A 14,673-nucleotide genomic window follows, 5' to 3' on the forward strand; every position below is an offset into this window, starting at 1 on the left:
TCCCAGGTGATTCTAATGTGCAGCCAAGGTTGAGAACCACTGTTCTAGTGGGATAGAAACGAGACAAGATGATAAATGCCACCAGAGAGGCGAGAGGCTGAGGCAGCAGAAGGCCGAATGGCTTGGGAGGCATGTCAGGAAAGACGTGGCAGAGAAGGCCCTGGACCAGCGTGTGCAGGAGTGGGTTCTCCAGGTGCACAGGGCAGGGCAGCGTTTTGGGGTGAGGGTGAGGATGAGCACTGCATGTGTGTGTGAGAAGCATGGGGTGGGTTGGGGTTGGAGTGGCATGACGAGGGGCTGCCAGGGCTCTGGCCATGGAAGGCCGGGGTGCCCTGCCTCGGCATGTTTAGGTGTGTCCTGGGCCCTGAGGGCTGCCCAGGCCTGGCTTTTGGAAAGCTCATGCTGTTAACCCACAGGAGGACAGAGCAAGTGGCGTGTGGAAGGACTGGAGGCAGGGAGGCTGCTGAGGTTCAGGCGAGGAATAGTGACGACTTGGGAGTAGGGCTGCGGCAGGGACGGCCACAGCTTGGCAGGTAAAGGACTCGTGAGCCTAAGCCACCGGGCAGGTGGCCGCCCTCCGTGGCAGAGGCTCCTCAGGAGGGCCTGTCCCAGCGTTTGTGTGCAAGTACAGGCGCTTGTTTCTTGGCAACTCACGGGATTTAGTTTTTTGGGAAAAAGTGCTGAGTGCAACCTGAAAGTGGCAGGTCCAAAGCAGTGTTTGTCGTAAGAAATGACAGGGAGGGCCAGGGAAGTAGCCACGTTTGGGCTGTCTGGCGATATTTGCTCTCCTGGTTACGTTTGTCCGTATCATTCAGTACCCACTGAGGTGTGTAGGCTGGAGGATAAAGTGGGGCTGAGAAAGAACCAAGTGGAGGCTTTTCAGCGTCCCCGGGGCAGGTCATCCTGTTGGAGACAGAACTCCAGCTTCCCCCGCAGCACTGGGGCTGGTCATCAAGAGTCTCCTGGAGGCACTTTCCTTTCTTCGAGAAGCCAGGGAGGGCCAGCTTCTCCAAGGAGACCCCCTAGCACCTAACCATGAAGGCAGACTTCAGTGTCAGTGTCACTGAGTGACGGCGCGTCCTGCATGGGGGGCGTGCAGTCTGCTGTTGTCAGCTCTCTGGGACCAGCTGTCCCACCGCCCTGCCCGGCGCCCCTGGAACTGAGGTGCTGGCTGCTCCCAGGGCTCTGACTAGCCCACCCAGTGATGGGCATGTGGAAGGAAGGCCCACACAGAAAGTGCGGGGTCCCCATGGCAGTGAGGGACGGGCCCTGTAGCTGCCTGTCCTGTTAGGAAGACAGCATCTTCTGGAGGAGTGAGTGTTTATCAGCAAAGAGCATCACCTGGTGTCTATTGTGCGCCTGCGACCAGCTCACTCCCCCTGGGGACGGACGCCTTCATTTCCTTGTAAAATGGACCCTAAGTCCACCTGCCTCAGGTATGCTGGGATGGAGTAAGGAGCAGCATGAATGCTTCAAGAAGGCACTTCCATACAAAGCCCTGGGGTGTCATGCTCCCCACTGCCCTTGCAGGATTCTGTCCACGGCCGGGAAGTACCTGTCTGACGCCTACAGCCCCCGGAGCCTGAGCGCGGTTCACGACAGCATCCTGACGGACAGGAAGAGCTCTGCCAAGAACCCGTGGCAGGAATATAATTACCTCCAGAAGGACAGCCCTGCCGAATACGCCAGCTTAATGGAAATGCTATATACCCTCAAGGTATGAGACCAGATTGATGGCATTCTTGCCCATGAAAGCATTCCATTGTCACTCACCTTTCCCTGATCCTGGCTTTCTGGCCACGTGTGGGCGTGGGGCCGTGGCATGTCCTGCTGCCACCTCTCTGTCTCATTAATGTCGTGGCTTTGAGGGGCTAAGCACAAGACTGGGTTGGAACCAATTACAACAAAGATGTAGGAGTCGGGTGGCTGGAGCATTAGTACTGACAAAGGTAGGCTGGAGAGTGTGGCTTTCGATCTGCGGCCAAATGAGCTTGCTGTACTTCCCTCCAGTGTTAAACCTTCAGCAGCTCCTGGTCCCCTTTTCCTGAATGGCAGAGGGGGGACCACAGTGTGTACTGCCTGCCGGTGGGCAGACCCGGAAAGGTGGACCCCAGCCCAGAGAGGAGCGAGGATGGAGAGGACCAGGCCACTCGCTCCTTTGGTGCAAGTTCCTGCAGGAGGCAAATGAGGACTTGGGGACAGTGCCCTGCTCACTGGTCCTTCAGAGTCTTAGTGTGTCTACCACAAAGCTGCCCTTGACTTTGAGCTTAAACCCTTGAGTTTAGGGATAGAAGGACCTCCCAACAAAGGGAATGAGTCGCACAGCTTCCTGCGAATGAGCCCCAGTTCCCAGAAGGCCACAGGCATCCTTCCCAGCGTCATCTCCTCCTCCCACCCCCCCACCCCCGCCCCCTGTCCCCGTATCCGCTGTCTGGTTTGAAGCTCATCTCTCGGTAAGAGGCAGAGGAGACATTGCTCGCGTAGCACCGAGCGCAATCTGGAATATCCTGACGGGCCTCAGGCTCTGGGGAGACTGCAGGTGCTTCTGTTGCCCTCCCCGCCCTGCTCCCGGACCCTGCACCCTGGCCCACAGGCTGACTGCACTGGAGCGTGACAAAGCCTTGTTCAAGCAGTTCTGCAAGTCAGTCATCTGTGCTTCTGCGGTTAGGGTACAGCAGCTCCGCTTATCTTTATTGCTGATCTGATTTATTTCTGTTTCTTGTAATCAGTTCATTTATAATAGCAAAACTCAGGCTCCATTTTCCATCTCTGCACTCTCAGGCTGATGGAATTCCCGGGGCTTGCGCAGGCTGTGCACGCTCTGGCCTGCAGCCCAGTGTACTTGACCTGACCTCGTGGGGGTCAGGGCTTTGTCCTTCACTCTGGTCTGTACATGACACTTCTGATCGGGTTTTCCCTGTTCCTTTATCCCTGAGGGACAGTCAGGTCAGTTTTTCCTAAACTGCCAACCCATGAACCTGGGTTAGCTCAGCTGCATCAGAATCACCTGGAAAAGTGATTTTAAAAATGATTGCTGGGCTCCTGCACGCTGCTGACTCCAAGTCAGTAGTTCTGGGGTGGAGCCGTGTCTTCCAATGGGCCTGTGCCCCCGGTCCTGCTTTGGGAACCCCTGTTGTCTAGCACCCCTCACTGTTTTCCTCTCAGTGGCTTTTCAGAATGTCTAACTAGCCAATGCCTGGGCTGGACTCCGGGCCTAACAAGTGCCTTTTGCATGTTCTTATCTTAGGAGAAAGGGTCCGGCAACCACAACCTGCTGTCTGCCTCCCGAGCAGCCCTGACTCGGCTCAACCAGCAGGCCCACCAGCTGGCCTTCGACTCAGTTTTCCTGCGCATCAAACAGCAGCTGCTGCTCATTCCCAAGATGGAAGTGAGTCTCCCACCGCCCTGCCTCCTTCCCAGGAACATTCTCCCTGCTCCCCCAAAGCTTCAGGAGGGGCCTGCGTGGACTCCCAGAGCAAGGAGTCCCTCTGCTCAGAGGCAGCTCACTGCTTGCCAAGAATTCCTTATCTTAATTGCGGTGACTGTGGTGCAGTATTTCCAGGCGTTTCTTGGGATGATTACTCTTGCTCGATTAACTTCAGCCATCAGGAGCGTGGCTGTGCCCTCCGAGGGGAGTAGGGAGCCCGGGCGCCTGGCTGGGCTGGGCAGGTCGAGGAGCTAAGTGTCTTGTGAGGTTGTTTTCATCATGCCACAGGCCTTTCGGGAGAGTTGGTTCTGGGACTTCACTCAGGAGACTGCTCCCCAGGTTCGACCTGGGGGCTGGAGGGGCTGGAGGGCTCTGCTCTGCCCTGGAGGCCGTTCCTCCTTGGCCATCCTCCCTCCCCCACTTCTCTCTCCTGGTTGTCCTGATTCCTTCTCAAGGAATTGCCCACCAGCCATTCTTTCTCTACTGGCTCAGTCTCCCCGTCCTGATCTCATCGCTTCCCTTTGGATTCCTGGGACCATCCCCTGGTTCATCTCTCACCGTCTCCTCAGTTCTGTTAGTATTTGGCTTTTTTAAAAAAATAGTTTTTTGGGAAAGATCCAATTATGGGGATTTAATAACGAGGGTCTCCTTTTAGGAAGCAGCAAGAATGAATTTGACATAATTACAAGTTCTTGGCTTCCTGCTGCCTCCCTGAAATCATACAGGCCAGGCACAAGCGTTCACTGTGCCCTTTGCAAGTCTCAGCCCCCCCCCCCGCGGCATCTGTCTCCATCTATACAAGGACCTGGTTCAACTACACGATTTCAGGGTTCTTTCCTCCCTGGAATTCTGTGATTCTTTTAATGATTCGTCTATGCAGATGCCATGAGATCTACTCTAGCCAGACTGTACATGTCTTGCATGGTTGGGGCGGGGGTGAGATTGGAAGACAGCCATGCCGTCACAGTGCAGTGGAAGTGATGTCGATGACCAGTGCTATCCCTGGGCACTGCCGTGCCGTGCATGGCTTTAGGTCACAGGGCCGAGGCTGCTACTTCCTCTGTGCCCTCATCTCCTTATCTGTAAATGGGACACCCATTCATTCTCACCATGCAGATGAGCGAGGATTAAGGGAAATTTTGTATATGATGGAATTGAGCACAATGGCCGAGAAATGAGTAGATGCTTCACAAGGGGTGGTTTTCTTTCTTTCTGTGGTTCTCATTTTTTAAGAGGAATGAGAATTTAAAAAATAAAAAATATCTACATTTATTTTTAGAAATTAAGCAATAAAGGAAGGTGTGAAGGAAAAAGCAAACCCTTGCAGAATCCCAACACCTAGAAATAAGCAGTGTGAACATTTGTTCGTCCACCCAGACTTCTCTCCATGTCTGCCCACATGGCGAAGGCTGCACGGCACCTCAGGAGGAAGTGCAACTGGACAGTCAGGCTGTTCTTAAAAAATAAAACATATACCATATAAATTTTATTTGAATTTAACTAGAAAAAGAAGATAAAGGAAACCAAAGGAATGTTTAAACTTGAGTTGCTAGGTTTTTCATTACAAAAGAAATTAGATCCAAGCCCTGGCCGGTATGCTCAGTAGTTAGAGGGTCGGCCTGTACACTGAAGGGTCACAGATTCGAGTCCTGGTCAAGGGCACATACTTGGGTTGTGGGGTTCATCCCCAGACACCGTAGGGGCACATGCAGGAGGCAACCAGTTGCTATGTCTCTCTCACATTGATGTCTCTCTCTCCTCCTCCCTCCTTTCACCCCCTCTAAAAATCAATGGGAAAAAACATCCTTGGGTGAGGATTAACCAAAAAAAAGAAAAGAAAAAAGAAATTAGTTCCCAGATCTCTCCAAGGTTAAGGAAAAAAAGATTATGGAAACTATTAGAGATCGAAGGCATTGTCTTTGCTGATCACGCTGCCATTAATCCATCAGTTATCCATCAGTTGCCTCCCATGCACACCCTGACGGGAGATGAGTGCACACCCCGGGCATGTGCCCTGACCAGGAACCTAACTGGAGCCTCTCGAGGCCCAGGGTGACGCCCAACCAACTGAGCCACATTGGCCAGAGCTCACACTTCAGTTTAGACAGAGGTTGACACAGGTTCACCTGCCCTGAGAGGCGAGGGGTCAGCATCCTCACAGCTCCTGTCTCCCGCCCCCTACTCCAGGCTTGGTTCCTGTTGTTATTGTTATTGGGTCGAAGCTGAAAAATCTTGACCTTCTGCTCTGAAATCCTTATTCTCCGTCCTAGCTCTCCATGGAGCGGGTGTGGAGTCCCCACCTGCCTCCCCCTCTGCATCCCGAGCTCATTGTGGGGGTTGCTTCTGGGCTGCTGGGCTCTGGCCTTTGGTTGGGCCTCAGCACCGCGCCTCTGGCGTGGGCGTGGGGGCAGGTGCTCTCCGCCTGTGCCAGCACGGAAGCACTGCACAGAGGCAAACACTCTGGTTTTAAGGATTTGAAAATTAAACCCTGGTCATTGAATGTTTGTTTTTAATGTTTGCTGGTCAGTTGTACCACCCTTTTACATGACAGGAATATAAACCCACACTCTATTCCATTTCAAAATAGATTGTTGAGGTTTAGCTGTATTACCTGGTAACAGATGGATAGAAAAACCCATTTGAAGGAAATCTATAATAATAAAAGTGTAATATGTTAATTAGACCAGACAGCTGAATGACCTTCCAGGTGTCATTCCGGACGTCCTTCCAGACAAAGCCACCATGGCAGGGGCCGAGGCAGAGGCGGTTAGGGGTGATCAGGCAGGCAGGCGAGTAGTTAGGGGCAATCAGGCAGGCAGGCAGAGTGGTTAGAGGCAATGAGGCAAGCAGACAGAGTGGTTAGGGGCGATGAGGCAGGCAGGCAGAGGGGCTAGGGGCGATGAGGCAGGCAGGCAGAGGGGCTAGGGGTGATGAAGCAGGCAGGCGAGTGGTTAGGGGCGATGAGGCAGGCAGGCAGGTGAGCAGTTAGGAGCTAGTGGTCCTGGATTGTGAGAGGGATGTCTGAGGGGTTCTGGATTGTGAGAGGGTGCAGGGCGGGCTGAGGGACACCCCTCCGCCCGCAACCCAGGTATGTGCCCTTGACTGGGATTGAACTCTGACCCCTTGGTGCACAGGCCCGCATTCTAACCACTGAGCACATTGGCCGGGGTCGTCCTTCTGTTTAAGTGTGGTTCCCATCTGTTCCCAGGGCCACTGCCCTGGTCCAGGCTCTCATCGCCTCGAGCTGTTTCTTGAGCTTTCTATCTGCCTCCCACCTTCAGTCCTCCTCAGCTTTGCTGCATTAATTTTCATAAAGCTTTGCTCTATGAAATTTTGGTCTCTCGCTGCCCAAAACTCTTCCTGAGCTCACTTGGGCCAGGATCATAGTCTATTGAAAAACTTGTTCATTATGGAAATTTTGACACATATGCAAAAATAGAGAAGAGGACAGTCAGCTCCATGTCCTCAGCACCTGCTTCACCATGGTCAACTCCTAGCCACCCGTTCCATCGCCCACCGAAGACACGCCTCTTTCGCTTCCACATCTACCAGCTCCATTTTTCTCTGTTTCTCTCCACCCTCCCTTTGCAATGTATTTCTCAAAGGTAAAGCCTTCTCTTAGCCTGGCGTTCTCCTTCTAGCCGTCTCTCGTCACCTCACGCATCCTGTGGCCAGCCCCTTCTCCAGTCGCTCTGAGCTCTTGCTGCTCTGAACGTTTATTGCATCTGCCACCGAGACCTCCTGAAGAGGGAGCCCGAGTAGATGCATGTGGGGCGATTTCTTTGTCTGCTCTCTGCAAAGCCCAGCACGTCACAGGCACTTGGTCCTTGTGGGTGATCGGGTGTTCCTTCTCAGTGGGGTGGGAGTTAACTGAAAAGAAGTAGGACATTTGGAAAGAAAAGTGAGGGTTCTCAAGCAAGAACACGGAGTTTAGAGAATTGTAGGGCAGGGAGAGGAAGAGAACTTGTCTAGAGTGAAGAACATTAGGCAGATCCTGTGCTGGAGAGCACGGGAGGACGGCGGCTGAGCTTGGGCGGAAGCCAGGGTGGATGTGGTCACTGCCTTCCCAGAACGCTACTTAAAGGATCAGGCCACCGGATCGGCATCAGGTGGCAGGAGAGCCGCAGCGTGACCTCGGGAGCCACTCCAGGAGTCAGCCAGAGCGGCCTTGTTTTCCAGGCCGGCTTTAGGGTGACTCAGGTGGAATGAAGAAATGAGCTTTACGTGTGAGGGTGTGCCAAGCTGAGCTCTGTAACCATGTGTGTGCCGGCGATTTGCCTAACTATGGAAAACGTGAGGGGCTTACGCAGTGACACAGCAGACACCCCCACTTTAAATGATGAAGGAGGACATGCTGGTGCCGAGGTCGGCCCAGTCAGGGCTCACATAGAGGACGGCAGCTGGGGATTGGGACTGCTTGCCTTCCCTCCCCTCTGAGTTCTGAGCCCGGTGAGGACTGGGTCCAGAAGGCGGGTGGAAATGAGAGCAGTAGCTCCAACTTAGCAGTGTGGTGTGGGTATTCCTGCAGCCAGAGAGGGCTTCCCAAGCCTCCCTCCCCAATTGTGGGTGCTGAGGCAGATTTGGGGTGTCCTAGCCTTTTCAGAGCGCTGGAGACCCAGGAGTGAGTGAGGCTGCCTGTGCCCCACGACTTGTGCCTATTGCCCCCACCCAGTAGAAAAACTCAGAGCAGAAGAAGCCAACTCATTTCACGTTCGGAGGGAGAAGTAAGGCCTTGGCTCCCACGGAATAATCCAGCGGAGGAGGTGGGAGCCCTCTTGCGTGGCTCCGCAGGCATGAGCTCTGAAGGCCTGTGCGGGCCTCAAGGTCATGGTTTAAAGAAGGGAAGCCCCTGGTCTGCCAGCTCCGAGCAGGTGAGGCCTGTGGGAGTGTGCCCTTCGCCCTCGGGGCCGCTCCCTCTCTGGTGCTGCCTGTGTGACATTGACCCTCCTCTCCCCCCAGAGCTGGAGCACCGCGGGCATTGGAGAGACCCTGACGGACGCCCTGCCCACCTTCAGCCTCACCCCCCTGGAGTACATCAGCAACGTAAGAGCTCCCGTGCTTCGCCCAGCGGTGGTCACAGCCTCTCAGGCCTCCCCTTGGGTTGTCATTCTATCTAGGCCATTCCTGTCCAGGACTTTAAGGAAATCAGCTGGGAAACATGCTGCTCTCCGAACCTGGCACGCTGCCTCCCCTCCCCCTCCCCCCTAATGGGAGGCGAGTCAGTACCTGCGGCAGCAGAGTAGGTCCAGTGGGAAGGTTGGATTTGGGAAGCCCCACGCTCTCACTTTAGACCCCTCCTCCACGTAAGCTATGACTGTTGTAATAGACACACTGGACTTTTAAAGTAGAGGCTGAAGTAGAGGCTGTGCGTTAGGAGTGGGTGACGCCACTGGCGGGAGGATGGCACCCCACTCTCTGTCCACTGGGAGTGTGTGAGTCCCGGGTGGCAGCCATTGTCCTCCTGTTTTCCAGGGTGTTACCCGATTTCCTGCTCTGTGACACCAGTGGGAGCGATCTCATTTTTAGAATCGAGACATATGCATTACAGTAAAAATTAATACGGGACACCATGTTACTAAAAGCAACTTTAGAGGTTATGGAATTGACCTCAAAGGTGTAGAGGAGTAAGGAGGCTGGGATGCGTTTCTAGGCACGGCCTTGCCCTCCTGCTGGGCCCGGGGTGGAAGGAGCACTCCCCAGGCAGGCACTGTGCAGCTCGGTGCGGATTGGTGCTTGAGGTGGTGCACAGCCAGCCGGCGGGCAGCGTGTCGGCCAGCACGGGGCTCGGGCGGGAGTGGGGCGGGAGGCCATTTCTCCACGCAGCTGGGTTAGGACGCCAGGTGCTTCGTGCGTGTATCGCACAGTGTTAGTTTCATCCTCGCCACGGCCGTCGCAGTGAGTGTGAGCTCCTCGTCCCAGAGGTGAAGGAGCCAGGGCCCTGGCAGAGCCAGCTGCCCGGGCCATCGTGCTCCCGGAGCGCTGAGCTACCCTCACAGGCATCAGCGGTGCTTGCGAGTACGTGCGTGGTAGCTTCCCTGTCCACAGGGGTTTCCGGAGGTAATGCGGACAGAGCTCCTGTGAGGAATCTGCGCTCGGGGAGTCTCAGAACCACAGCAAGCCCACGGCCCATGGCCCACGGCCGAGGGATGCATGTTTGAGATGTCAGATTATTGACATTTTATAACAAAGGACCTGCCTTGTTGGTGAATGCCCTCACCTATGTAGAACTGTGGGAGCATTCCAAAGGGATGAAACAGGAGAGAACGCTGTGAAAAGCTTAAAGGTGACACCGGTGCAAGGTACAATGGTGGTGGTTTATTTTGAACAAAACTGGGTCTGTGAATTTAGTCAAAGGTGTGGCTACCAATGAAGGGTGTACCAAGTACAGAATATGCCTGGGGTCTGTGCACACAGTAGGTGTTCAGGAAGCGCTTGCTGAGTGGAATTAAGTGCTTGCTGAGGGGAGAAATCGGAGCCCTGGAAATCACCCTTCTCTCCCTGCGACCTTGCGGAAAGTAAGGGATCTGCTGTGATTTTCAAGCAGAAAGGACAGTGGTTGTTTTCAGTGAGCGAAGGGGCCACTTGTCCGGTTCCTGTGAAAAACCACACTCAGTAAGTGAACGGGGAAAACACTGCGGCCTGTTTAGAGGGAGGCCGGCCAGTCGGGATTTTGTTAGCTGGATGGACCATGGGATGCGCAGACTCACTGCAGCCAGCCACGGGCAGTGACGGGGCGACAGTGTAGTCGCACGTGGTCCCTGGGCGGGTACATTTTGGAGTCTGCTCACTTCCGGAGGCCGTGCTCTCGGGAGGACCTGCCACTGGGTAGGTGCGTGTGAGGCCAGGTGCAGAGCCCTCAGACCTGAGCTTTCAGAGTTCCCGTTAACGCTCAGTGGAGACGAGTGTCTGGAATGAATATGGAGCCAAAAAAAGCAACAATAGGCTCACAGACCATGTTAAAATATAATATTATATTGTCATAACCTGGGAATCAACCTTATGTTATACTTAACACACAAACCAGTTCTGAGCAGTAATGGAAACAGGTGTCTAGTCTAGAGTATATTCATGGCAGCAGCCACGTGGACCTGGCGAACACCGGGCAGGCACTGTGTTTCTTACGGTTTGTCCCGAAGGGCTTGGAGCCCGACTTTCTCCAGTTCCCCACCAGCCAATAAGGCTTTGTCTTCATTTCCTAGAGTTGGTATTATGAAGACAATATAGTTTTCCCTTCAAATTAATTTATAATCATAAATGGCTTCCCTCCCAACCCTCCCCCCCGCAAAAAAAATTACTTCCTTTGCCTGTTTAAATCGCCTAGAAGGCAGAGACTGTGGTCCTGATCTGGGGCAGGGTTTGCTGGCCATTGCTGTGGACGTAGTGCCTTCTGGCTTTTCACCTGCGAGCAGTTATTACTGGTGTTGACACAAGCGCTATAAGTTGTCCAAAGCGCTTCGGTGCCCATTACCTCATTGGAGGGGAGCTTGTGCTGAGTGTTCCAGAAATACTGAGCCCCCAGGGAGAAGGACGGTCGGCCCTGCATGCACACCGCCCTGGTGTGGCCATGCGCAGTGTTAGCACACACGAGGACTGGCCTTGGGCTGCCCAGGGCTAGCAGTGTGTCTGTCCGTCACTTGCCTTCACACAGGTGTGCCTCCTGAAGTCACCTGTGTGCTTCTCTTTCAGATCGGGCAGTATATCATGTCCCTTCCTCTGAACCTGGAGCCGTTTGTGACTCAGGAGGACTCTGCCTTGGAGCTGGCGCTGCACGCGGGAAAGCTGCCGTTTCCTCCCGAGCAAGGTGAGACATCTCCAGGGAGGGCACGCCCACTCGGCACCCTGGCCGCATCCCACACAGCTCTCCCAGGCCCGCCAAAACGGTTTCTGAGGATCAAACAGTGACTGAGAAAGCTTGGGGTATGCAAAATAACACAGTGACTTTCACTTGTGTTTTGAAAAAACCAACCCTGTGTATTTGCCTACGTGCACAGGCATGTGAAAACACAGGCATGTGAAACCGTGGGAACAGGTCTCAGGGTGTGTGCTGGGTCAGTGGGGAGTGGGAGGGGAGCTGCTTGCTTTTTGCTCTACTTCTGTGTTATCTGAAATGTCTTATAAGAATATATTTCTCTCTTGTATGTAAAAGATATATGTACACCAAAATGTCAGTAATAGTCATTGAAGGCTGTGAGGTTATATAAGAGTTTTTTATTTTTATCTGTTTGCTAAATATGCTTTTTAAGTTTAAAAAATTTAGAGAACATTTTTTCATAGAAATTTTCACACAGACACGCACACAGACACACGCACACACTCATGCATGTGATGGGGATGGGGTGATGAAACCCACTGCCCTCCCCTGCCTGTCTGCATCCCCATGTTCACGTGCTTCGTGAGCAGGGCCCTCTCACATGTGCCCTGAGGGTGGCACTGCTTAGCACACGTCTGCACTCTGCTCGATGCTCCTCCTGGTGTGCATGTGGCAAGCGGACGCCCACACTCGCCCCGCCTGAGGCTCCATTGCCCCGAGGGCGCCACGGTTGTGGGTGTAACCGCTGCTGCAGAGGGTCTTTCCCGAGCAGGCTCGGTGAGTTTGGTGACTCTCTCTCCCTTTCCAGGGGATGAATTGCCCGAGCTGGACAACATGGCTGACAACTGGCTGGGCTCGATCGCCAGAGCCACGATGCAGACCTACTGTGACGTGATCCTCCAGATCCCCGAGCTCACCCCGCACTCCACCAAGCAGCTGGCCACTGACATTGGTGGGTCCCCCAGCCGGGCGGGAGAAGGGACAGCTCTGGCCCACGGCAACCGTCAGCCCCTAGCCTCCAGGCGTCTCCTCCCAGGTCTCCTCGTGTCATCACTCCTGATGTGGCCCTGAAGCTTTCAGAAATGCAGTCGCTTCTCTAGGCCCCGTCCCCAGGGCTTCTGACTTAGCCTGGGTGGAGCCCAGACATCTGCATTTGGGGAGTGTGGGAGGGGTTCTGACAGGCGGCTGAGGCTGAGGCACTAGGGCAGCTTCCGCGAGCTGCTGCCTCGCCCACCCGGCCTTCTGTCCCATTTATAGAACTCCCTCAAACTAGCCTGGTTAAGCTCTTACTACACACCAGGCTGCCAGGTGCCGCGCCAAGCCCTCACGCCCGTTGCCTTACGCAATCTTCAAACTCCCCTGCGAGGCCCTCTCGCCCCCATCATGCTGATAGGGAAATGGAGGTTCAGGGCAGTTGTGTAATGGAGACACCTGGAGTCCCAGAGTCCCTGCCCGCCTCCGGGCAGAGAGGCATGTGCCCACCCGCTCCTGCCTGGCGCCCATCTTGCAGGTGGTGCTGAGGTTTGTGCTGTGGGCAGGCGATGGGAGTGTCCCCAGTCTCCTGGTGTCATTCCACTGCTTGCCTGGGGCAGCCCGGGGTGCTCAGGGCCAGGGTGGCAGGGGCCCAGCAGGGCTCTGACCTGATGAGCACAGGGCCCAGCCAGCCTCTGGTTTTGCTGAAGGAGAGCTACAAGTGACGCCCTCCTCCCGGGCCCAGAGCAGCCAGTGGGAGCCTGGCCTGGAGCCCAGACTCCTGGGCCCTGAGCTGCGCCCTTGGCAGTGAACTCAGCAATTGCCGCGGGAGGCAGCGCTTTGCCACGTCATGGGCGTGAGTGCCTCCTTGGTGCCCTGTCAGTGCAGCAGGGGCACCGAGCAGAGAATCAGCGGATAGAGAGCGAGCTGAGCTTGGGGTTGCCCTGGATTTCAGTTCACATTATTTCCACTCCCTGTTATGCTCCCCTCCTGGTGATCCTCCTTCCGTGTGGGGGGAGTACTGTCCGTGCTGGCCGGAGTGCTAAGAGGTGGGCTGTGGGCAGTGCCTGTGCCCCGGCGCTGGTCCTGGGGCGTGTGCTGGGGCCGGGAGGAGGCCGCCGAGGTGTTACACTCAGGCTGTGGCACGATAGAGATGGGTGAGGTCTGTGGCAGCGCACGGCCCCTTAAAGATGTTCAGGTTCCCTGTTAACAGAAACAAGCCTCAAACCATCCGCTGGCCAAACAGAGAAGGTCGTGGTGGGCCTGGGCTTCACTTCGCAGCCCCTGGCTCCGGCGAGTGGAGCTCAGCTGTGGGGACAAGCTGTGCAGGAGGCAGGTGCCTGACTGGTGGAGGCTGCCTCCTGGGAAGCAGCTCCCCCTGAGCCGGACCTCAGCCAGCCGGCCGGGGCCGAGCAGGGCCTCAGGAGGAGACATGGGAAGAGGCAGACCGGCCTGGCGCTCCCGTGTCAGGGAGAAGGAAGGGCCTGGGCGGCGCTGCCTCCAGCCCTCCCGACAGGAAAGGCTCCCAGAGGTCTGTCCCCACCAGGAAGGAGGGGGAAAGGCAACACCCATCACCGTAACCGCAGTACGTCCAGCTGCTCCGGGCCTGTGTCCCCATTCCGTCCTCTTAGGTACAGCCCGATGGGCAGCAGCTGGGAGCGGGATGGGCCCAGTTCAGTCAGGAACACCCTCGGAGTCCAGGCCTCTAGCTGAGGGCAGAGCGGACCCCAGCATTTGGAGGGTGGGCAGGGTCCACTTATTACCCGAGGGGGCCCCGGGAGACCTGCTGGGCCTGTCCTGCCTGTGCTGAGTCTGTCTGTCCCCACCCCACAGACTACCTGGTCAACGTGATGGACGCCCTGGGCCTGCAGCCCTCCCGCACCCTGCAGCACGTCCGGACGCTGCTGAAAACCAAGCCCGAGGACTACCGGCAGGTCAGCAAAGGCCTGCCCCGGCGCCTGGCCGCCACGGTGGCCGCCATGCGGAGCGTGGACTACTGACCCTCGAGCGGCCGAGAGGAGGGCGGGGCTGCGGCCCAGGCCAGGCAGCTCTCCAGAGAGGCTTTGCTCTGAAACTGCCCGGATTGGGCAGAATTGGTTTTAAAAAGGCTTTCATTTGTGATTAAAAAACAACCCCCTAAACATTGTAAATCAGAGGTTTATTTATTAGAGCGGTATTTTCAGATGATTTTTTTAAATGACCCAATCTGGAAAGTGGAATTAATAAATACAGTGAAACGCAAGAACGTTTGTTCCTTTCTCTCCAGCGGATGGCTGGTTCTGCGCGTTGGGGATGTCCGCGAGAAAGGGAGGGCGGGTCGGCAGGTGAGCAGCAGAGAAGATACTTTCAGATACTAGGGAGCAAGAGGGCATCAGGCGGAAGGCAGCCGGGTGAGATGGGTGGGCCACCCCGAGACCCAAAGGACAAGACCTGGCAAAGAGTGGGCACAGCGCCGACCGGCCAC

General features: G+C 55.5%; 1 protein-coding gene across 1 annotated transcript in view; it reads left to right on the top strand.

Moving 5' to 3' along the window:
• COG7 (component of oligomeric golgi complex 7) overlaps positions 1-14,454 on the top strand; it is a 63,471-nt gene extending 49,017 nt beyond the window's left edge. The window contains exons 12-17 of the mRNA XM_070413679.1: positions 1,531-1,717; positions 3,248-3,388; positions 8,387-8,470; positions 11,114-11,228; positions 12,046-12,189; positions 14,043-14,454. Of these exons, the coding sequence (XP_070269780.1) occupies positions 1,531-1,717; positions 3,248-3,388; positions 8,387-8,470; positions 11,114-11,228; positions 12,046-12,189; positions 14,043-14,209 (838 nt within the window). The 3' untranslated portion in view covers positions 14,210-14,454. The remainder of the gene's footprint in view (positions 1-1,530; positions 1,718-3,247; positions 3,389-8,386; positions 8,471-11,113; positions 11,229-12,045; positions 12,190-14,042) is intronic.
• Positions 14,455-14,673: the final 219 nt, after the last annotated feature.

Source organism: Myotis yumanensis, unplaced genomic scaffold (assembly GCF_028538775.1).
Source record: "Myotis yumanensis isolate MYYU_CA2020_CCGP unplaced genomic scaffold, mMyoYum1.0.hap1 SCAF_4, whole genome shotgun sequence".
Classification (NCBI taxonomy): Eukaryota; Metazoa; Chordata; class Mammalia; order Chiroptera; family Vespertilionidae; genus Myotis; species Myotis yumanensis.